General features: G+C 38.7%; 1 protein-coding gene across 1 annotated transcript in view; it reads right to left on the reverse strand.

The window, feature by feature from the left end:
- The window catches only part of ednrba (endothelin receptor Ba), a 25,420-nt gene extending 2,001 nt beyond the window's left edge, over positions 1-23,419 (reverse strand). The window contains exons 1-8 of the mRNA XM_036216443.1: positions 23,336-23,419; positions 5,917-6,143; positions 4,096-4,567; positions 3,311-3,423; positions 3,011-3,215; positions 2,375-2,524; positions 2,023-2,156; positions 1,802-1,910 (exon numbers count right to left, since the gene is read on the reverse strand). Of these exons, the coding sequence (XP_036072336.1) occupies positions 1,802-1,910; positions 2,023-2,156; positions 2,375-2,524; positions 3,011-3,215; positions 3,311-3,423; positions 4,096-4,509 (1,125 nt within the window). The 5' untranslated portion in view covers positions 4,510-4,567; positions 5,917-6,143; positions 23,336-23,419. The remainder of the gene's footprint in view (positions 1-1,801; positions 1,911-2,022; positions 2,157-2,374; positions 2,525-3,010; positions 3,216-3,310; positions 3,424-4,095; positions 4,568-5,916; positions 6,144-23,335) is intronic.
- Between the last annotated feature and the right edge of the window lie 1,897 nt (positions 23,420-25,316).

The raw sequence follows: 25,316 nt of genomic DNA on the forward strand, positions 1-25,316 counted from the left end.
CACTTGCAGGTTAGATGATGTTATTTTCATTTTTTTATAATTAAATATTTTCCTAAAAAAAGGGAAATGTGATGAGGTCCATATGGGGAAATCATCTTGCATGATGTTTGTGCATGATGTTGCATTATACTTTCATCATATTTATTAGTCAAAACAGAGCCAATATGTTCAAAGTTGTTGGGCAAGTGAAACCCTAATGATAGCTTACAGTTCTTGTCTAGTTTTAATTAAAGTTTAAAGATCTCCAAGCACAAACTGTAGAAACTTAACTGTATTAAATTTAGGAAACTCCAAAAACATTGCTCCAGGCTTTTTTTTCACAGCTCTACTCTGATATCTGAAAGACTTTGTGTCATATAATTCCACAAATATATATTTTTTTCTCCATGATCATGCTTACAATGCTTGGCACTTCTGTGTTTTGAAAAGGACACTATTTACACGTCACTGCCAAATCCGAGTCGTTGATTGGTCAAAGTTCAGCTGGTTTGACGTTGAAGCTGGTTGAACTTTTGTTTCAGTGAACAACGGTTTGTATGTAGGATCTGAGAACGAACCTAAAAATTGACTGTATATAGAGAACTGGACTGAGTGACTGCCTCCCCTCACATTCCAAATAGGATCTACCTCCAGGTTCCAAGAAGCCAAAATACCACAGAGTATTGAGAAATAAACAGTGATTCCGTTTGTCAGAATAATCACTCTTGCTCTGATACATGTTCTCAACAAATTATTGCCAATCCAAATTTTTTTAAAGATTCTTTTTCTTCATCACAAGTTCTTCAAGTTCTAAACTGACCAATCAGATGCTTCAGTTAAAGCATGCTGAACCCACCTTGTGTGATTGACAGATTCTCCTGAGGCCCTTTCATTGGTAGAACTGTGGACTACAAAGAAGCTTACCCCTGATTGGCCACGATATTTGCCATTGAAACATTGACTCAGACCGATCACCGACATCTGGCTCCAACATTGTGACTATCGTATCGTGAAAAAATGGCAACTGAAATGGCTTCATTTTGCTGGTGCCGATGGTGGTATTTTCAATGTGTGACATCACAACCGCTAAGTCCAGTTCTCTACATACAGTCAATGGTAGCGACTTGTGAACCAGGGGCGGAGCTACGGAGGGGTATCTGACCCATAGCAGAAAGCTTTGGTTCACCACTTGACCCCTAAATTTAGAGATAATATTATTATCATATTAAAAAAAGATTAAAAAAAATATAAATGTAAGCTTTTTTAAGCATTGGTAATATCACCTCACTTAAAAGAACTGCTGTTTTAAAATTATTAACAGTAACAATGATAAAAGTGCTGGAAATACTTATATTTGATCTTTTCATTTGTAACTTTCCACTCAGTTGTTCTCATTTGCCACCCATTCAAAGTCGTCTACCCCCCTTATAAAATGTTCTAGGTCCGTGACTGCCGTGAACTCAAGAGTTTTGAACACAGAACGTGCGTTTACATCAACTTTTCACTGAACAAGAGTTCCTTCGGCCAGTGTGAATGTAGCTCGAGTCCTTTTTGCAAATCAGGTAAATGTTCCAAAAAATTTGCTTCATGTATTCCCAGCAGAAAACCACTAATGTAGAACTCTACCAAAGTAGTGGTTTTCTTGTACAGTTATTCTGGATAGGCCTGTAATATTGGAATGCATGTCAATGTTGCAATTGTTTAGATATTTCTTTCTGAACCAAAGGAAAAGATAAGAGAAACAAATTAAACAAAATAATCCTTTGATTTTCAGATCGGAATGAAAGTAGGGTTTACTGGTTACCCATTGAGAGTAGCTTACCCTAAAGCAGCTCTTGAAGCGTTTGCTGACCATGTAGAGGGCGATAGGGTTGATGCAGGAGTTGATGGATGCCATGTTAATGCCAATGTAGTCCAACACCAAAAAGAAACTGAATAGCAAACAGAGACATATTATTCTTTCTTTGAGTTAGGTCAAACATGTGGTGAAGGTTTGCCCCGGTTTTTCCTGGAGTGTGAGAGGCGGAGCTTCTTCTTACATACCTGAGCAGCTCGCAGCGGTTTGGATCTTCCTCATTATAGATGGTGATCTTCAGAATGCGACTCAGGTGAAGGGGAAGCCAACACAGAGCGAAGACCAGAACCAGGCAGAACACCGTCTTAGCCACCTCCCTCCGCTGAACACACATAAATCACAGTTTGACACTGAAAGTCTGGTTGTGCGATCTGAGCCTCCATGGAGTCATAAATTAAAGAAAAAAAATGCCTTTTAGGACATTTAAAGTCCTTCTACAAGTTTAGATTTATTTATCTATTTACATTTTTAGTTTTTTAACTTTCAGCTGGAATTTGATAAAAAAAAAAAACAACAATTACAAAACAAAGCTGCTTTCACCTGCTTGAGGTGGTCACTGAGCGCAATCTGGACGCCATTCTTCTTCCTCAGCATCTCACAGGTCATCAGGGTGTAGAAAACGGCAGTGCAGGCCAACGGCAAGCAGAAATATGCACCAAACAGCCACCAGTCCTTCGCTGATTTATAAAACTGCACAGGGAGAAGAGAAAAATTGAATTATGCTCCAACATCTGTGCTGGAGAACGGCAGCATGCGGGGCTGCAGATTTAGTGGAGTGTGGTCTCAGTCTAATGTGGAATGAAGTGGGAGGGCTCGAGGGTGTGTTTCAAGTTGTTCCTGACAAACTTGGAGGAATTGATTTATCAAGACCTCGGTGGATTTGAAGATGGGATATTTTTTGTAATTGATGAATCTTCGGAACACACACACACACGCGCGCGATGTGTCTGCAGGTTTTAGACTTCTGTATTCTACCTTCTGTGAACTGTATCTAACTCCTATCAGTTCATGAAGCGGTGACAGCACAGCTGTGGGAGCTAGTGAAGTGTGCTTTTCACACAGCAGGTTCATGTCTCTGTGCGTTCAGCTTTTATTCATCATTCAAGTGGGTACAGCTGTGTCAATACCTAGTTTTTACCATCAAACTAAAAAAAAAATATGTTTATTTGTGCTTACCTTCATAAAGTCTGTTTTCTGCATGGGGTGCAGCAAACAGATTCTCAAGTGTTCTCCTTTGTAGTACATGGTGATCATGTCAAAGGCTATTGCTTCAGGCACTGCCAGGATGATGGATAGTATCCAAATAAGTGCTATTTCAATAGCCATCCATTTTGGGACTCCGATCCCTTTGATTCGACTCCAAGATGCCACAGCCCGATACCTGGACGAATGAAAAAATTGAGTTATTTAAAAAAATATTCGAGTTTATGACCACTTGCATCTGAAGAAGGTCACGATGGACCTTGAGCTGCGAACCTGTCGATACTTAAAGCACACAGACTCAACACGGTAATCCCCACGGAAGCCTTCTGGACAAACGGCACCAGTTTGCACAGGGTCACCCCAAACGGCCAATCTTCTGCCAGGAGCTGGGGACAAACAGAAACGGAGAGGGCTGTTGAACGTCCCGTTTAGACCAAATAAGCATAAAACTGATGGGATTGCAACGTCAACACTGTGGCTTTCCCCTGGGAGGCCCCTGTGCTTCAGTTTGACCTCTAGACTTTATGACCAAGTCAGGTATAGTACCTCCTAAGTACAGCTAAGTACTACTGAAAATGGACAACACCGAGGGGATTTTTTCTCTGCCTTCCTTGGCGGGCAGCTGGAATGCAAGTGGAAAATCAATTGGAATCATATGCGATGCTAAATCTCGGCATACCAGCCCATGTGCAGCGTGCGATCTCCACTATGTAACCACAACCTGCTGTTTCAACGCACTCACCTCACATTTAAATATACTGATTTGCCGGTCACACACAAAATGAACCCAACATGCCAGGAGACGTTGAGGGGATAAAGGAGCTCAGAAACCAGCGGAGTAATAACATTTCTGAAGTTGGAGCTCCGCTTTCACCCCTGGTGTGTATTTGTGTGTGTGCACACTTGATTATGTGAAGAGTGTTAGGAATGTGCGTGTTTATTTAAATACTCTTATGGGGACCACCTGACAAGACACCACATTTAAGGACATCCAGGAAACAGTCCTTCGGTTGAAATTCAGAATCTTTGTCGGAATTTAAAGTTGAAATCATTATTACCTTATAAACATTGATGGGGATCCCGATGATAATGTGCAGCAGGTCTCCAAGAGCTAAGCTTCCGATCAGGATGTTGGGCCCATTCCGCATGCATTTATTCTTATAGATGATCCTCAAAAGGGTAGAATTCCCAATGATCCCCACGACAAAAACCAGGCAGGACACCACCGTGTTGATGTACTTGAAGGTATCCCGGATTTCTGTGGGTCCAGTGCACATGGGAGGTTGACTGCGGCGGGGCAACGACATGTTCGGCCTCACTGGGCCCTGAACGTCCCGCTCCACGAGCCCGACTCTCTGGGTGACAGCCAGAACCGACTGGATGTTTTTCTTCTTTGGCTCCAGTTGTCCACTGACCACAAGCAAATGAGTCACCAAAAGAAGTAACTCCAAGCCCCGCAGACGAGTCTTCATTCTTAACTTTGGTTCTGAGCGTGACTTAATCCTACACTGCTGATCCACTTTGTTGCTCCTGAAACAAACAAAATAAATGTATCCATTAATGTGATTGCTAGTTATAAGGAAGTGGGGATTTTTCTGTAAGAATGACTGTAAAAAGTAGATGGTTCCGATGGATAAAACAACTTTTTTATTTTGAATCAGGTATGGATCTTATGTTTTTAATGCTCCAATTGAACAAAAAACCTCATACATCTTTTTGTATTTAGTTTGAGATGAAAAAAACTGTGTTTTGGCTAGAAAAATCTCTGTTATAGTTGTCCCAGAGCTAAAATTTTTTTTAAAAAAGTATTGTTTTATCCAGTCTAGTCCTACACCTTTACTATAATGTTACCATTATTAGTATGAGTAGAGAATTTGTAGTTAAATTAATGATGTGATGGTTAACTTATGGACATGCCAAATCATTGTTTTTTACATAAAATTCCCCTGAAAGAAGAAAAACAACAAATTATAAACTTGCTGATATTCAGCGGTGGAGCAAATTTGGAGTAAACATGAGTATCATTATTGACAAAGATTAAGAAATCATCAATAGAAGCTTCTTTAAACATTGCAAAAATAAAAAAACAATATTTTTAAATTCAACTTTAACTTTATTTGTATTGCATTTTTCCTGCTAACGAGCATCTCAAAGTAATTCCCACAATAAAATAAATAAAAATAAGACAAAAAATAGTAGTTCAAATAGCAATCATAATAAAAAGGAAATACAAACACATTAAAACCCAGTACACATACACAATCAAATTAATTATTTTTTAAAATGTATAAAGTCAAGTTAAAACATGTTGACATGTAAAAACTACCTAAAAGCTACACTAAAAGGATGAGTTTACGTCTTTTCTTGAAAACCATAAAAGCACCTCAGCTAAAAGAACTGCTATTTTACTATTAATAACAACAATGTATCTACCTTTCCAGAGTCTTATGCCCCCCTCCCGCCCCTCAATATGAAATGTTCTAGCTCCGCCACTGCAGTTTGTAAAGTTAAAATAAAACTTCATTGAGAGTTCTTCACTGGGGTTAATTCTCTGTTCTTTCAATATGTTTCATATTTGTTTGTAGGTAATGAACTACTGTAAGCAGGAATAATCTTTATAATTTTAATTAATCAATCACTTTATTCATATAGCACGTAGAAGCAACCAAAGTGCTGAATAAGAAGTCAAAAATAGATAAAAACACTGTTTAATTAAAATGTTCTAGTAGCCAAAAAACAATTTTAAAATACACTGAAATCTAATTTAACTTGAATTTAGTCATTTCAACATTTCAATTTTGAGATAAAATTAAGTTTTAAATGAAGCGTCAAGATTTTTCCTGATAACTCTGATAAATAAAGTTCAATGTTTTTCCTACCTTTGAGACCCAATAATGTCAAAGTTCCTCAGACGCTCTCACGGCCTCTGAAAGATTCCTGAATCACAGGGAGGCAGCCAGAGCGGTGCCAGTCCAGTCATCTCCAGCGCGCGCAGTCCTCACAGGGACAGATGTGGCTTGTTCTGGTCGTCTTCTTCTGACTCCCGGGGCTCGGAGAACTGTCTCAAGAGTCTGCAGGGTTGATCCTGGCCCCTCCGACCCCTCCTCTTTTTATGTAGAGGAGGGGTTAGTGGAAGACAGAGGAAGAGAGGCCGGATCATCACAAGGTATTCAGTGTTACCAAAGCGCCCCGATTTTTAGACAGATGGCTCTAAGTTACACATCTGCTCACAAAGAGGAACATTGTTTGCTGTCAGTTTGTAGTGTTAGAATTATATTGCTGCAATAAAAAATTTACAATGCAATAATATAAAATAACGATCTAATTTTGTCCGACTTTGTTTTTTTTATTTCATATAGATAAGTAAATGACAATCAGTAGTCTTTATTTGACTGCTTATTTTTATTATTTAAAATTATTATGATGATGGTGACGACTATAATAATGATGATTATAAGTGATCTGATGGGTACATTTTAAAATATTTAAATTTAACACACAAATTTTGGCTCATCTTCCATTTTTAGGTAAATCCTTAGCATTGCATTCTGATAAATAGATTTATTGGTTTTATTTCCAAACAAAATTGATCTTTTTCTGCAAAAAAGCCAAATAAAAGGAAAATGAAGATGATCTTAATAATAATTTCGAGACTGGCGATTTGATTTGTTGGTTTATGGTTTTTATCTATCCTCCATCTCCTCCCATTAATACCCCAGTTGCTGACTAAGTTAGAAGAGTTTTCTTTTGATAAACGATAACATTTTACATTTTTAGAAGTTAGTTTTGATGCTCCAGTCTAGAAAAGGCTTATACTTTAGAGACCTGATCCTCCTCCTGAGCAGAGAGCAGCTGGGGATTCCTCATAGAGGAGCTGGAGGAAGTTGCAGGAGACAAAGAGGCCCGAGTGTCCCCACTCCCGACGCGGAGAAAGCAGTTAGAATAAAGGATGGATGGCATTTCTGCTTTTCTCTATGATTCTCCCTCCTCTGGCCTGGTTTTGATCCTCTCCCTGAGGCTCGCAGGCTCAGAGCAGAGTCTCACTCACGGGCCAGATGACTGTAAAAGCCAGATGTGTTTCTTTCATCAGGACCATAGTAGATTCTCCACCACGATTGTATTTTTTCATTGTACATCTGTTATAAGCTCATGAGTGGAGGAGAAAGGTATGATTTGTTATTAAAAGTATTCAAGAAACCCAACTCCCTGCTTGCTAAGGCATTTGATCTGAGATGAGTATGAGTTGCCAACACAGGCAGTAAAAAATGATGAACTACATCGCTCTTTTTTATAACGTGAAGCAGATAAAAGAGTGGAATATTACAGATGTTGACCAGGTGCTGGCTTCAAATCCCCCAAACTTCTGTGTCAACTTGTTTTCTGGATTGCTGGTCATTCAGGTTCTCAGCTAGATTTGACTAATGGTCAATATTCTGGCTCTCTAATTCATTTCTTTAGGGACTGGTCACAATTTTTAGAACAGCTTAAGCTTAAGATATATTTTATGAAGATGATGCAGTTTGTTTATTAAAGTAGGCTTATGAGAAATTGTCAGAAACAGCCAGACAGCTGGTTCCACTTGCAGCAGGTTCATTTTTTCAGGCAAAAAAACAGGCACATAAAGTCCATAGAGCTAAATCAGACTCAGACAGAGGTCAATCACGAGCATGGGAGCATCAAAGAAGAGACAATAGATGTCAGAGTCCATGTGAGGGTCAGGGCAGGCAGCAGCCAATCAGAGATAAAGCAGGGTCATAAACAGAAGATCAGGTCCAGATAGAAACACTCGGTAATGCAGGTGGGATGGCTCAAGCAATCCTTTGCACTGAGTGAGGCTCTGGGCAGTGCTCAAGTATCATGTGTGATTGGCATTGAGTGTCAGCTGACCTGCATCTGGAGAGTGTGTGCTGGGTATTCTGGGAGATATAGTGAGTTCAGTACTCTTGAGACAGCTCCCGCCGGTGACCAGAGGGAGAGACAAAGCACTGACTCCTGACAGAAGTACAAAGGCAGCTGGTGAAATGCTTGAGAATTCAAAATAAGTAGGTAGAGAATGTATGCTAGGAAAACAATATAATTTACTAGTAATAACAACCAGTTGTGTGACTTCAAATGTCAAACACGGAGGAGGAAGTATCATGATTCTGCTGGTTCCTGGCTCTATGTGCAAACAGGAAGGTGTTCGGGTTCTTTGTGTGTGTCTGTGACTATCCTGCAGCAAGGACCCCAAACATCAGTCCTCAACGCGTTTTCACTACCAACGCGTCATATGTGGACGTGTGGTTCAGACGAGTGTCCCCAGCTCAGTGTTTTTTGACATGTTGGCTGTTCCCATTAAACTAGAGGTCTCCAACCTCGGTGCCACGAACTGGTGCTGGTCCAAGAGTCGCGTGGTACCGGGCCACAGACAGTGAAAAATGCATACACTGTTTAGGAGTCCCCAACCCTTGGGTACTGGGACCAGTACCCTAACCCAGTACCAGTGCCCTAACCCTAATCCTAACCTGGTACTGGAACACTAACGCAGTACCAGCGCCCTAACCCTGACCCAGTTTCACATTACTGCGTCTGGTACGGTGTCCTGAGGGTTAAGGACCCATGATTTAATGGGAACACCCAAAACGTATGTTAATAAATGAAGAGTTGGGAGTAAGGATGTGTAACAGTTCTAGCTTTGTAAGAAATACTTTGGGCACAATAGTTGTTCGACAGGAAAATGGATTGACAAAATGTAATATCTTTCAATTTAATGAACTCATTTAGAAATATTACACTTAAAAAAGCATCAGTTGGTCTGATTTAAAAATTTGTATTTTTTATTTTTTGCTCTTCAGTACCTGTTTTTTTTTCCGGTTCCGGGTCACGAGCACTAATTGTCTTCTTTTTACGAGAATATCTTGACCTTTACTGCACTAGCAAATGAAGATGATTTAATTATTTTTGTATTATCATAATTCATGCACAAAGTGTCTTTTTTTTCTATGAGAATATTAGATTATTGTTTGTGTAATATGCAGTAATGATTACTGAAAAGTTTACAATCACTATGGTATTAATTTTCTTTACTGATTAATATAAATGATTTGTCGTGGATGCTTTGAAACTTGATCACATCAATGACATTAATGATCCTTAATGGACTGATTTTATTAATATTTGATATTAAGTCCTGAACTGGATATTGATAATTCATGTAGAGAAAATGGTCGAGTCGGGGTGGGATTATATAAGTTCGCTTCCTTCCACTCCCTTTCAAGTGATCAACTTGTGATTTATTAAGTGATATGTTATGTATGTATTATGACCTGATTGCTTGAAATAAACCATTTCATTCATTCATTCATTCATTCATTCATTCATTCATTCATAGCTGGTCTTAATTCACCTGCAATATATTACTGCCATGCATGCCTACTGTTTAAAAAATATATCCTTATATCATCTTATTCTAATTGTTGATTTAATTTGCATCTGTAACATATGTATTCTTTATAAACTTAGTTTAAAAGGCTGAAAAAAAAACATATCAACCACCTCTTAAGTATAGAGGATCTGTGGATGAGCAAATTTCAAATTTCCAGTTTATGAATTTTCATCCTTTCGGCCTGATTTACTGTCCATTTCTGTGTCGGCCTGCAAGCTTTCCTTCCTTTATTGTGTTTTATGTCTAAAACACTTTGTTTGTCACAAAAGATGTTTTTGAAAGAAAGTCTCAGCGAGGGGAAGACCTTTGGATTTAGCTCATGTAAAAAAAAAAATAAATAAAGAACACTAAAAACTTCATTTCTAAACTTAAACAAAGGAAATAAAAAAGAAAGTTGTGAAATTTAAGGGTGTGGTTGAACTATTAGACAAACAGAGAAAACTGGTCTTTTGGTGCTTTTATATGTATTTCTTGGGTGTAGTCCTGCATTTGTTGCATTTTATCTTAAAGATTTTTCTAAATAATTCCCTAGAATTCTACACCAGTTTCCTTGTTCATATTTGCTATTTTTAAAAACACTTGACTGTACATTTTTTACCGAATGTACAAAGATATCACTTCAAGGATCCTCTAAGTTGACTTTTTCATGTAACAGGGAAAACATCACTTTTTAACCTTATTTTTCAGACCCTTGCCTTATCTGTGTTAATGTGGAGTTCCTCCTTCTTTTCTCCAAACATCTGCAAAGCTGGTTTCTCCAGGGTCATAAAATGTTCACAAAGTGTTGAATTGTTGTGAACAAGCCTAGATTTTATACCATCGGTGTCAACGTGAGGGCGGCTCGCTCAAACACTCCATGATCCTACTGAGGATGCTCTGTTGGAAGCAGGACGTATTGATTTACAGCTGAGTGACTGGTTTATGTGCATATGTCTGTTTGTGACTGAGCCTTTGTCTTTTGGAACCAGAGATGGCCGAGTGGGCTACGCCTGAAGCTTCATCAATTGAGCTGTGGGTTAAAGAGAGTAATTAACTGCCCTTTTACAAGGACTATAAAACAAGCATGTATATGTCTAGATCAGAGAGCCCTTCAGCTAAAGTCCTACAGCTGGTGAGGTTTAGATGAACACAGAAACATCGCAAAGCTGTCAAATAAAAAAAAAAAACCTTAAACATTGAAACACTTTCAACTAGTGCTGTCATGCAATTCATTGTTTTGTGTGATTAATTAATAATGATCTGTAATTAATCTAATTAGTCTATTTTATTCTAATCTAACGTTTGCTGTGACAAGCCTTGCTTTGAGGTAAATTCATTTAAATTTGTGACATTGTTTCACAGAAAAGATCTAAAAACAACAACTAAAAAAGTAGCTTTATAAAGTGTTCCTAATATAACAGGCTTCCAACCTTTACTTTTACACCCCCAAGGGGTAATATTTTCAATCTAAAACAAGTAAAAAAAAAAGAAAAGAATTAAACATTGAGTTCAGAGAGCTCTAATTAAACACATAAAAAGTAGGAACACTTTTCAAAGTAATCCAAAAAATATTGACCCCAAACTTCTTTTTAATACCATGTGTTAACGTACCTTATTTCACTATTTACTATCCAATGCGATAAGTCTTCTATGTACCCCATTAATTTACGATAATGAACACCTCGTCGGGCTTTATCACTCACATAATAGATATGAGTCGCAGCATTGTTGGGGTTAGTTCTGTTAGGAACTATAAACAAAAACTAACACACTTATTTGTCTGTAATACTTGTCTGCTATTAACATAATAATTTGACACCCCTACTTTTAACTGATAAAGCAAAATTTTAAATCAGCTTCACATTTTAGGCAGAATTCTTCCTCCATGGCATCTCCCTAACCCTCCAATTATGAGGGCATTTGAGGCAGTAGTGGTGTCCGAAATTGTTTTTTTAAGGGTAACCCATAGGGACATTTTATTGTGTATCCCTCCGCCGGGATGGTGAATCGGGTCTCATTGAGGCGCAGAGAAGAACATTTTTTCCACGTGGGTGTTCTCTGAGGTTTACATTTACATGTAAGTAATGATTTTTTTTTTTTTTGTTTCAGCTTGACTTTTTAAAGTTATGAAACTGAAGTACTTTCCAAACGCTGGCATCTACGCGCTTATGTAGCTGACCTGCAAATAATGATGACGTCATCGAGGGGAAGTGTCGTCTGAAATTGAGGACTCTATTTCTCCATAACTCTCCGCCTGGAGGGCTAAATGAAGGGGTAGGGTAAGAATTCAAATTCAGCCTTAGTGTTTTGAGGCAATGCAACTGTTGTGACAATGTAACTTAAAAATGAACAATTGTAGTCTTTTGGACTATAAGTCGCAGTTATTTTCATCATTTCTTAATAATTTCAAATTTGACAAATTACAGACCTTTTGCTAATTGCTACAATGTTTATTTTTTTCAGTGTAGCACCAGCCTTGGCAAAATTGTTCTAAAGCGACAGACGAAGAATTAAACAGATTTAGAATGATATAAAGAGCTTAGTACACTTGTTAGCATGTTATTTATGTTATAGTTATCTGAAAACATGTTCATATTTTGTGCTAAAAGACTAGCCACTCATTTAATTCCTTTATGTATTACAAAGCTAAACTTCAGTAGTGTTTAGATTTGGGGGAGGGAACCCCTCCTCTGCAAGGGTGTTCCGCATCGCACTGAGCTGAGGAGGAGAAGCGCTTTTCTTCACGTGGGCGCTCTGAAGCAGAGAAGTTTATATTTAAATGTAAGTAGTGACTTTTTGTTTAGCATGACTTTTTTTAAAACTATAAAACCGATGTAGTTATGTATTTTCGGGCGCTAGGATGTGTACGCTAACGTAGCTGACCAGCGACTTTTGATGATGTCATCAAGTGGGAGTGATGTCTGAATTTGAAGACAATTATTTCATAACTCTACGTTTGGAGGGATAAAAGTAGGTGTAGGGGGAAGTCGTAAGCCTTAGTCTTTTATTATTATCTATTTTCTTATTATGATTTGCATTTTCAGAGGAAATGTTCGCACTTGTCCCTGTATTTTTTTTTTAATCTCCCAAAAGAGCATCTTATTTTTTTTCTTCTTCATTTTTAATTTTCTGGTGACCGCAACTGATATACAACTTATCTGAAAAATCTAGTAGATGTTTTATTTGCCTTTTCTGCATCAGAAAAAACGATAATCAAAAAAAAAAAAAAAAAGCCCAATTGGGACTATTTCCTGATAATACTCGATCAAACCCTGATTTCCTGTATGCAGGAGGTATGCAATGAGCTTCATCCAGTGTGGGTCCTTGGGCAAGACACTTTGTGCTATTGCCTTAATATGTAGCCACAAGGTGGCCCAAGTCTGGGTCTGTACTGATCCCGAGCTCGGAAAAAATACAGGATTGTGTCAGGAAGGGCATCCGGTATAAAAATCTCCCAAAACCTCCTGTGGGAAGCAGGGAACGCTACTTTGCTGTGGCGACCCCTGAAGGCAGTATGTAAGCAGTATGTGACAAATGATGCATTCTTTATCAGTATTATGATAGAATGAGCTCCTGGGGTGTAAAGCTGTTCTGCTTCTTTGCCTGTGGAAAGAACTGGCAGTTTCTTGCATGTCTTCTTTCCCTCCCCTCTCTGTTTTCACACTGCACGCTGGAAACATGAAAGATATTGGCGTTCTTGCTTAAGTTCAGCTTGTTTTTGCTGGGTGAGTCCGATCAGACAGACACTATGCTTTCTACGGAGTTTGATATATGTTGTGTTTTTCCTCTAGGTTTCCCCCTCTGGAGTCCCCTCAGCCTGTTTTTGTTACACCCTCATTGGCTGAAGCTCAACCCTGGATTCATCAGCGCTTGCCTGTCTGGCTCCTCCAGAGTATCAAGGATGCTAGACCTCCAAAATCTGTCTGGAGCGTTGCTTGGCGAGGCATTTTGTGGTGAGGAAATCTCCCAGAGTTGAAATTATTCTGTACAGAGAGCAGCCTGCTTGGTGCGGGAATGTTTTTGTAGCATTTTCTACAGAAAGAGGTCATGCAAGATTCAGACATCAAAAGTTTGCCCCCAATAGATGTAAGACTGGAGAAGCTGCCCCAAAACTCGATACTACATGGATTACTCAAACTGCAGAGATGTTCATTCAATTTTGCAACAGAAACTTTTTGAAGGGTGTAAACCTCAACTCTTCTCTGTACATTTTCATCAATAGCTAATAGAAATGACTGCTCTTAACTTCACCAAACTGAGGAGGCCTTTTTCACTTGACCTAATGCATTTTGACTCCTTGTTATCATGAAAACAATTACAAATTTGGGACTTTATAACACCCTTTTCTACTTAGCAATTAACTCTTTACAGACTCATTCCAAGTATATTTTAATAATAAAAATAATTATAGATTGGATTTTTCTGTGCTTGTTCTGGTACTTGTAATGTGTATCCATTATTTATTCACCTCTCCTTCAAACTCAGTGATGGTAAGTCACTGATGTGGGAGTGATTGCCAGTACGCTCCCAGAGCTAGGGCTGACGTCAACCACCTGAGGCACTGCCACCCATCTATTTTAAAGTGTTCCCAGCTGTCTTTTAATTATATTTATGCTGTTTTAAGCTAAAATAAAAACAAAAAAACTTGTGTCATTCGTTAAAAATGCCTTTAAGTTGTGGGAAATTTTTGCATGGAGTAAGATGGGCCCCATTTCCCATCATCCATTTGTTTACAGGCCCTTAAAACCCAACATAACAGAAAAATGGCAAGCAATATTAGAGTTATCCAGGTGTACAGTTTTGAGCCAGATACCAGCTTGTAGGAGGAAAACAAAGACATAAATGGATCTAACTGTCTGCAAGTGGAAGAATCAGAATGGAGTAGAGCAGGGAGCTTGTAGTTGCTGATTGTAGATTTTACGCAGCAACTACAAGCTGACTGTAGCACCTAACTCAGGCTTCTTCCATTGGCATTCTTTTTTTCTGCTCCTGATTCACCACAATTTGAATAAAGAAATTTCAGAAATACAATTTCAATTTTGATTTTCTTTATAAATGTCCTCCATCACGAGAAAATTCCACAAGAATATGTTAAAACCCAGTTTTTCAATGGAGTTGGTCTTTAATACTGGAAGTTTATTTGTTTGTATTCTTTCAACTGCTGTTAATCGTAAAACTTTTACTCAGCTTACGTAATCCCAGCTGATCAGCGCAAGTGTTACACTGAATAAACGTGCAGTAAATTCAAATGGTCGAGGAGTCCATCTCCAGTATTGAGGGTTAAAGACCAGCACACATATTTGAACTAGATGACAAAAAAAGATGGTAATGGATGTTTTCTCTACAAGTCTTGATTGTTGTTTCTCTCGTGGCTTCTGTTCTCCTGTTTTTCTTTAATCTTTCACAGATTTTGTCATCCTGCTCTTCCCTCTGCTTTTTACGCCCTTGAACTGCCATGTTTTACTCCCTACACTCCGAGGGTTGACTTCCACCTCTGTTAGGAGAAAATAAATGAAGAGACTGTGACCTTGTGACACTCTTCATTTCAACATGAGACAGTTGAAAACTGCGCCCTCGGGGCGACCCCGGCACCCAGGACGCCGTGTGTGTCTGTGGTGATGTACTGTCGTCTCTGCACGATGTGTGTGGGCACGTGTTTCAGTCACCCTGAAGCCATCTTTTTTTTTCTTTGTTTCTTTTCTTTGATGCCCCCCACTTGACATGAGCACAAAACACTCTTATGTGTTTGTCGACTGACTCGGTGTCTGATGCATGACTAACAGAAGACGTGGGGAGAAAAATGACAGATTTTTCCAAGAAACAAGACTGTGAGGTTAGAAGAGAAGAGCACAGAATACGTATGAAATCATGTTCTGTGGGGACAATATCTTCTGTTGTTCTTGTTCAATGTGATGGAAGAGAAAAGTAAATGAACATAGACGAGAACTTCTGGCAAACTTCTCTTTTGGCTGTGAGTACTCACTTCATAACACTTTATTCTGTTTTTTTTTTTTAACTTTAGTTTATTAGATAGAGACAGCTTGTATTATTAACACCATATATGGTTATTGCAAAATTGCTTTTATTTAGTCTCTTGGCTGATAAGAGAAAGAAGCAAAAAACCCATAGACTCTACGGATGACAAAAAAAACCTATATGGTTTAAGAACTGGTCAGCTCTACTGTATTTTTAGCACTATAGGGCGCATCAAATTATGAAGTAAATAAATAGATAAATGGTCTACAGAAATTCTAGAACTTGTTTCTGACACAATACATGCCGGCCATGTTGGCATGTTCCCAATAGGCCAGGGATAGGCAACTCCAGGCCTTAAGGGTTGGCATTCTTCCATGTTTTCCAACATACCCTGCTCTGGCATGTTCTCATTGGCTGGACACACTTGCAGGTAATCAGTCATGAGTAGGGCTTAGATATCTGGAAATCATGCAGACAGCAGCCCTCGAGGACTGGATTGCCTATCCCTGCAATAGGTTTACCTGTAACTCCCAACCTTGTTTGACATGCATCCTACCATCCATCCATCTCTTCTTCAGCTCATTCAGGACCGGGTCGTGGGGTCAACAGTTTAAGTAAAGTTTCCCAGACTTCATTCTCCCCGGTCACTTCCTCCAACTCCTCTTGGGGGACTCTGGACGTTCTCTGGCCAGTTGAGAGATGTAGTCTCTCCAGTGTATCCTGGGTCTTCCCCAGTGCCTCTGCCCGGTGGGACATGCCCAGAACACCCCCTCCAGCCGCCCAGGAGGAATCCAGATCAGACACCCGAGCCACCTCAACTTATACTCTAGATATGGAGGAGCAGCAGCTCTACTCTGAGCTCTCTCCGGGTGACTGAGCTTTTCACCCTATCTCTAGGGGAGCGCCCAGCCACCCTACGAAGGAAGCTCATTCTGGTCACTTGTTCTTTCGGTCGAGACCCAGAGCTCATGATCATGGGTGAGTATTGGAACAAAGATCGATCAGTAAATTAAGAACATTTCTTTCTAGCTCAGCTCTCCCTTCACTTCAACGGACCGGTACAATGACCGCACACTTTGTCTGTTGATTTCACGCTCAGAACTTCTCTCACTCATGAACAAAACCCCAAGATACTTAAACTTCTCCATCTGTGATAGGAGCACTCCACCCACCCAGAGAGGGAAAACTACCTTTCTCTGCTCAAGAAAACATGACCTCAGACTTAGCGGTTCTGACTCTCATCCTAGCCGCTTCACATGACCACAAACTGCCCCAATGCATGCTGGAGGTCCTGGCTTGATGAAGCCAACAGGACATCATCCTATTTCTTACATACAGTATAAATGTTGGTAAGCAAGAGTGATCAGGCACCTGTGCTGAGTTAAGAGTCCATAACCCGGGAAGAGACCACTCACCCTGTTGGACTTGGTGTCCAGTACAACGCCCCTCCAACCCCAGATAAGAAACCTGCTACATTTTCTGAAACAACACAATGACAATCAGGCTATGCATATTTTTTTTTTTTTTTTTTTGAGAGGGGAGGACTTTGTTCTTTAGCACTAGCAGGGCTTCACATGGAGGTGTTTTCATATTTTCATTTCAGAACTAGAAAAATTCAAGAACCCTTCCTGTTATAAAACATGTACCTTAGTTTGACTACTTTTTCTTTTCTCAAAATGACATTTTTATTGAACCCCTTCACGTCGTATGTTGCTAATTTGGAATATATCATTTAATCTAGGACTCAACATCACTTTGTGCAGAAAAAAACACTGAAGAAAATATATTTTTAAGATAATTAGATACAAGTTTCAGCATGAATGGGTTAAAATGATATTGAATTATAAAAAGCATAAATAGTGAAATTCTAACAGCATGAATAGGAGACCGATTTGTGAATCATGGGTAAAACATTTTTCCCTTTACTTTTGGCAGAAGGACCTTTTACATGGTCTGAGTCTGACTTTTCAAGCTTTGATGTTGCAGAAGTTGCTCTCAATCTTTGTGTTTTGCTTTGAGAGAAAATGTTATTTCAATGCTGAGCAATAGTTTAGACAGTTCAGGTGGAGGCAAGGGGAGGGTTTGTTTTCTCAGTATTTACACAGTTGAATTTATAAATGTATCTGCTGGTCTCCTGTGAAGGAGTTGTGTTTTCAGTATTAAGTTGCCCTGTACTATGTCTTTGAGAGGAAAATCAGATATTCTTACTTTTCATATTTTTGACATGTGGAAGTGTAGTTCTTGTTAGACAGAGAGAGACTTTAGTCATAAAAAGTATGCTATGTAACTGGTAAATGTGTGTGTGGATGTTTGTCAGTGCAGGAAAAGAATAACTTTGATAAATATAATGTTAATCTGCATTTACTTCTTACTCCTATATTTGAAACGAATGTAATACATTACACAAGCTGTATTTATGAATGGCAAAACTATCCAAATCCACTCTGTGTTTTGATATTCTACAATGTATGAACATGAAGAGAGCAGGATTCTGAGGTATCAAACATTTATGGACATTTCTAGGGTATCTCTATATTCCATGAAACTGGGCTTCAGAAGGCAGCTGCTTTCTTTTTTTTTTTCCTGAAACGCTAATATTCTGTAGTTCCAAGTGAAAATATTCACAGGGCTCCTAAAGGCACTTTCACTTGAAAACCAAAACTGATGTACACAGAATTCCCCCAAACAGTCTATGTTTCTGTGCATGGAGACAGCAGTGGGTCCCACCTCTGAACCATGGACCAATCACAAGGCAGCCAGCACATCAAAGTTTCAGAACAGTCTGGCATTAACGGGGCATCCCCCAAAACCATGTTATTATAAAAAGAAAAAAAAAATTAAATTAAAAAAATGCCAAATAGAACAGAGGGTTTACAAATAAATCAAATACAAAACCATAATGGAATGTTTTCTACACTGATGTTGAGTTTCAGATACATTTGGATTTATAGACACATTAGGCCTGCTGTGAGAGTAAGGAATTAGAGAATATCATTCCCTTTGCCTGTCTGGGCGGATTGGGATTTAGGTGTCGATTTTTGTCTGTGTTTTGTTGTCTGGCTGTTTTACTCTTTTTGCCCTTAGTTATTTTATCCTGTTCCATGATGCAAAACATTGAGTGTTTTTGATAAAGCCAGAGTTCATTGTAAGTGATCTCTCAGTCTCATTAATTGAAAAGTCGCTGTAGTATCAACTTAACTCAAAACTGTCCAGTCATCTCTGAGGACATGCAGAAAAAATTCACAAATTGTGACTGTTAAAGGATAAATGCTTGTATAGCTATTCTACCTTCCTCAAAGGCCCCAAACACATTCACACACGGGTGGTGGCTCCACTGCCGAATACTGGCGCCAACCTTCCACAAGAGACAATTTGGCGTTCAGTTTGCCCAAGGACTCTTCGACACATGGAATTGAACCCGCAATCCTCCGATCAGGAGTCGACCACCCTATCGCTGCACCATGGCCACCCCACTACTAGTTCTTACTTATGCTAGGATTCTTTCCCTGTCTCCTGCTTCTCTGTAAAAAAAAAAAAAACCTTTCACAGCAATTTAACCTACTAAAAAGCAAAGATGACAGTGTTTTTCCTCCATTCAGAAAAGCCTAAAGCATGACAGTTTTCCCATAAGAAGCTTGGACCATACAGTAAAAGCGTTTATTCTCTTGTTTCCCACACACTTGCTACAGTCAATCCTCACTTTTGCTTGCAGAAACATATTTCTTGATTTTCCACTGAGGAAGCACAGATTTACCTAAACTGTCACACTAGATGGTTTGTTGAACAGATATGTCTGGAAATTCTTCTTTTATAACAGGCTGGGAACAGCTCGTCTATTCGACAAAATGAGAAAAAAATAGTTGGCTGGTGATCAGCTGAATCATCTGTTTATCGTGGGGGACATGCAGCAAATGTAACTAAATTAATACAATTTAAAAAAAATTGATTTATATTGGAGTGAAATGATTTATGAAAAAAACATTTTTATAGAGAGAAAGTCTTTTAAAAAAGAAAAACTTTTTTTTAAAGTGGACTTTTGCACAAATAACAATGTTGTATTCTAATGTTTGGGTGGAGTATTGGGAAATTTCCTCAACCCTGAAACTGGAATAAATTTTATAGCCCCTTAAAGTTTGATTTTAGTTCCAGCTATGAAAAAAAAACATTTGTGTTTTTACTTTCAAGTAGATGCTAAATTACGGCAATTTTGGAGCCAAAGTGGTTTCATTTATATTTGCATTGATAGACTTCAAGAGAAAAATATAATTTAAAAAACACCTTTTTAAAATTTTCAAACAGACATTTTTACTAATCTGCTAATTGTGTTATGATCTTTGAAAGCACAAAAAATTTAGCTTTTGGTTAAGATGCCTTCTTTGGTTTTGTTAAATTCTGTGTTTTGCTATTTTAAATGTTTTTCTTTTAATTTTTTAGTTGCCAACCGTCTTTTGTTTGTTACTTGTTCCATATCTTAATGTGTATATTATTTTTCTCTCAGCCTGAAACAACTTGTAACCCATAAACAAAAACATGAGAACAAACCTTTATCAAATGCGACCTCTTATCTTAGTTGAGTGGCGAATTCTCAGAGGTTTTTATAAGATATACCTGAAAGATTTGTTCGAGATGCCAATCTTATGAAATAGAGATGTTCAAGTAGAAATAGTACCTTTGTGCCATGGAAAAGGCTGCTAACAAGAGACAGAGATACATAAATTCAGCTGCTAATCTTTCCCAAATCAAACAATAGATTTAGATTATCTTAATAAAAAAGTCTTCACATCCACCCCTGAGTTTATGACTTATAAGTCCATGAATGTTTGAGGACATAGTAAAATCTGTAGCAAAAGGACAGAAAAGTATTATTGCAAATATTTGTACACTACTAGGCAGTGATTCATATTTTTGTGAAGTACAGGTACAATATTAACCTTAAACCATGAAACTCAAACTTTTTGGATGTTGAATTATTTATATATCCAACCATACATTTTCTATTCCTGCTTTGCCCTGTGTAGGGTCACAAGGGTTGCTGGAGCCTATCCCAGCAGCTGTAGGGTAAAGGGAAGTACATCCGGTACAGGTCATCAGTCCCTCACTGGGTCACACACAGACAGACATATTTACATTAAAGATATTTACATAGCGATCCAATTGTTAAAAAAAGAGTGAGATGATGGAGAATGAAGATCCAAGAGAACGAGAGGAACCAGAGAAATGAACAAGGTGGAAGTGACCTGTGGAAGTCATGTTCAGGAGCCTGGAATTTCTTCTGGATTTGACTTGAAGCCAATAGAGTTTACTAGTCCCAGTTGTGTTAAGAAGGGAGTTGGAGTAATAAATGTGGGAGGTGACGAGGCTGAGGGGAGTACGGGGATGATGTTACATGGATGAAAACAGGCTGGATTGGTGAGATTATTTTTGTGAGAGTGGAATGACTGAAAACGATCTGGGACAATTCTTTGACTATATGAGGAGAGGGAGAAAGAAGAATTGTTAATAGTGAGAAATAAAAAAAGGGACCCTGAGGTACACCAGAACTAATTAGGGAGGGTTTGCTGAAAGAGGAGAATGGATGAATTGAATGCTGCCAGAAAGGGAAAATTTAAACCAGTTTAGGGTGAGTGATAAAAAGGGCCAATGGAGGAGAGTCTGGGGGTCAGGAGAGACAGAGAACTTATGTCAAACACATGTCTCAACACAAGAAAGATGAGGATGGAGATATAAACTAGCCAGCTATCATAAGGCAACTGATTTTCTTCCAGAATAGTTTTTGGTTTTATCTGGGAAATTAGTTTTGTTGCAACTCTTAAAAGAAATTTGGAAATGAGTGGTAACAGAGTGAAAGTTATTTAGATCCAAACAAATGTTTTTAAAGGTGTGACGTCTGCCGCTTCAAGGAGTGTGGGAACAACTCCATTTATGAGTAAGAAGTGAATTACGGTGATGATGAAAGCTTTGCTGGAAGAGTTATTGGGAGGGGAGAGCCCTCCACTTGTCAGTTCCCCTCCTGAGAGCTTTGGTTCACGGATGAGATTGTAGATGCGAAAGACAGGAGGAATCTCCCAATTGGAGAGAAGCTGACAAGATAAGGGGAACTCCAAGACTGGGTGAGAATAAAGAAAAAGAGCTGAAGTTTTTGTGAATACCATCAATTTTGTCATTGAAAATGGTAGCGGGGATTTGCAGGCATCAGGTGAGTACTGGAGGGAGAGAATTGGGGTTTTCTTGTTCAAAACTGCAAACGTGATGTGGTTGTGTGACCTTCTTTTCAAGAATTAAACCAGAGTACAAGTCCTTTTTTGTCTGATAGATTCCAATATGTGACATTTTTACAATAATTTATTAACTGTTTAGGTATTTTTTAAATAGTTGCTAAGTGTGGTGACCTTTAGTTTTTATAGGAGGAGTTTCTAAGTGAACCAGTCAGATAATTGAGAACAGGTTACAGACTGAATTTTTATACTTTAGAATCCAAGGCAGACTGTTGTTGTAGATGGAAACTAGTTCATCAGAAGTCCAGAGCTAGAATACAGTTCACACCGGAGCAGAATCTAGGTTAATATTCTTTGGATTTGGAAATGAGATATTTCTGGAGAGTTAAAGGGTGGTAGTAAGGACTGATGTGAAGATCATAGGTGTTGAGAACACTAGATATACCCTTTAGTATGACTGGTCAAGTCTGTAAACTGGTGATCTCCTAACTCTCAAACTGAGAAAGAAAGATCGCCAATATCCATGGGTATGTTGAAGTCCTTAACCAGTATTAGTGCCGAGGTTTGAGAACGGGGAACTTCAGTGAGGATCATGAAGGTTGGTCCTGACAGTTTGGAGGTAATGACTTTCGTTGAGGTTATTGTAGAAACAGACACTGGCAGGACTTTGCACATCTCTCAAACTATTGCTGGATCTTCATTAGCCGTGTTTCCATTAACTTTGAAAATGCACAAATTGGATTTGTGATAATACATTTTCTTAGTAGAAACACCAAAATAAAAAAATAAAAACTTGCATTTATCAAAAAAAATATTTCCACTTGAAAGGGGTGGTTTTGGGGATCTATCAAAATTGAGATATTTCACAAAATTGCAATGGAAAGACTTTTTTTTTTTTTTTTTTTTATACACACTTCTTTGCAGGAACTGTCTGCCCGTTAGAGATTCCAGAGTCACACAGCTCACTAAATGCTGCATGTCGTGGAATTGTTGGATCCACAGCTTCTCTGTAAAATCACCAACTGCAATTTCCCAAAACTGCTTCATCTGTTGCTACACTTGCCGCTCCATGACCTGAATAAGACGCCAACGTCTCCTTTGATAGATGATGATGAGTGCTTGAATACATCTCGTCCTGTTTTTTAGCAGAAAAAAGGGTCCAACTGCGTACTTGTTAGAACATTTATTTTTCATACCGCTGTGTCTGGCTCATTGACATGCATGGAGACTGCCAATGCTTTAGCTGGGGTTCAGTGCCTTGCCCAAGGACACTTCGACACATGGGCAGGTAAGGTAGAAACCACCGATCAGAGGTCAACCGCCCTACCTCTGCACTTTGGTTGCCCCCCTGGCCGCCCAGAATGGGGAGGTTCAGCTATAAACTTCCTGTTGATTGGAAGGTCATGGCTGAGATGTTCTTTGTGTCTGAGTGTCAAGTTCTTTATTTTCTCCAGCTCTGCCCTCACTTCAAAGGCCTAGTTTGCTTGAGGACAAGGAATCAACTCATTTACTTTATTTGTTTATTTCATTTCATTTGAGTAAATTGAGTAATTAGGTTGATAACCTTAAAAAAAGGAAACAACAGTTCATTCAACAATGTAAAATATCTCAAATACATTAATCATTTACATAACTCTAAACAAAATGAATCAACCAATGTGTTTAAACTCAAATTTGAGTCCCACCAGTGGTGTCTGAACTTACCTTGCTGAGCTGAAGTTGTTCTCTGTTGCACTGGATCAAACCGAGGCACAGCTGTGTGCGATTGAGTAGAGGGGTATGTTTATTTTGCTGATAGGATCAGTTGGTGCGGGTGGTTACACTTAACTTCCCCATTGAACGCAGTGAGTGAACAGATGCCAAAAAGGTTCAAGCTGTCAGCAGAGTGGTCAAGTTTGGAGTTCCAACTAACCAAAATGTGGGTGTATGCACATTTACATAGACTTTTCATCAGACGTGGTTTCTTGACTTTGTGCTACCGAGGCTGTTAATGCCGACACCAGCAGGTGTGAATGATGAAGATAAAGCTGGATGACGTAGGTCGCTGTAGAACAGGGGAGTTCAGATCTAGGCCTCGAGGGCCGGTGTCCTGCATATTTTCCCGGGGGCCAGATCCAGCCCTCCAGGTGATTAAATCAGGCCCGCAAGATCATTTTATTTTATTGTTATTATCAGCTAGATTTTGTCTATTAATTCCAGGCTTGGTTTTGTTTGGCAGCATGTTCATATTTGTATAATTTTAACAGGATATAATTTATGGAGATCAAAATCTTTTGCATTATTTATAAGTGTAATTTTTCATATAAAATGATGTAAAAGTAAAAATATTTGAGTTTTTTTTGTAATGTTTAGCTTATTCGTAGCTCTGACTGGTCGATGTGTAAATGTCTTGATATGGTCGGCAGCCGACCATATCTAGTGCCGCCAGCAACCCAGAACGTAGGGCTAGATAGAGCGGGCCATTCTGGACGCCTGACTGCCACCCTCTACATTCATGACCACGCCAAAAATGTTCAATAAACTGGACGGCAGCATGAAATCTTTAAGATTTTGCCCATGCCTCTCTCAATCGCTGGGTGGCAGTGTCATTTGTGACCGTAGCATTTACAAATGCACTGGCATTCCCTCAACTAGAAGGTACTATTTCTGCAATGTAGATGAAATAAACTTACAGAAACATGGCTTAGAGATTAGATTTGCAATCGAGTGGTGCAAAAAGAAAAAAAAAAGGAGTTGGAAAAGTGCCAAACTAATCTTCCATGCTTCGCTGAAGTTGTTTCTCATTCCCAGAGAAGTGTTCTGTCTGTGTACTCTGCTTTGCAGCCTGGGAAAATTGATTCCTCCATCACAGAGAGATAGATGATCTCAGTAAATGAAAGTGAGTCAAACTTAAATTCAGCTTTTGGTTTAAGAAAATAAAAAACAAAAAAATCACAAAACACAAGCTTTTTTTCCCTTGAAAATGAATGGTAATGGGAATTTAAAAGAATGACTTTTTTTTGTTTTGTTAGTTTTCCCTCTGCTTCTCTGAGAAGCTTAAGATTGAAGATCAACAGTGGAAATGAAGAAAATAAAACAATCTCCCGTGTGATTGACTGTGTGTGTGCATCTGTGTGTTTTTTGAAAATAAAACAACCACAACTGAAAACCCTGAAGTTATTACTGCAGTGTTGATCCTTAGACCTAGAGAGAAGCAACACATGGATGAAGTATTAACTAGTGCTCATGAGCTTTTTGAGTGTAGAATACACTCCGATAATAGCTGGGGGGGAACTAAATAAAAGCTTATCCTTGCCGTTCAGCTTCATGCCCTGAAGAACTTTTATTTTTCATCTTTAACTCAGTGAAATCTCTCAGCCTATGTTCTTCTGAACTTGTTTTGTTACTCATTCTTGAACTGAATGAGCAGTGAGACTCTGGATTGGTTCAATATCATGCGAAAAAAAGGAAAGCCCACGAAGGACTTTTTTAACATTTTAGTCTTCGTTTACAGAACATAAAACAAGTTGATACCATTAGTAAGTTATTGCAGCAAGTTGATGGCAAAGTTCAGCTTTGGTTTTTCGTCAAAACCAATTCACAGTTTTTTAAGTAGATAAATTCATCCTTTAATTCTCAAAACAAACATTCATTTGAAATTATTCTTTGGGGGTTGTATTGTAATACACCATAAATACCCGTGGAC

This window comes from Oryzias melastigma, linkage group LG17, assembly GCF_002922805.2.
Source record: "Oryzias melastigma strain HK-1 linkage group LG17, ASM292280v2, whole genome shotgun sequence".
Classification (NCBI taxonomy): Eukaryota; Metazoa; Chordata; class Actinopteri; order Beloniformes; family Adrianichthyidae; genus Oryzias; species Oryzias melastigma.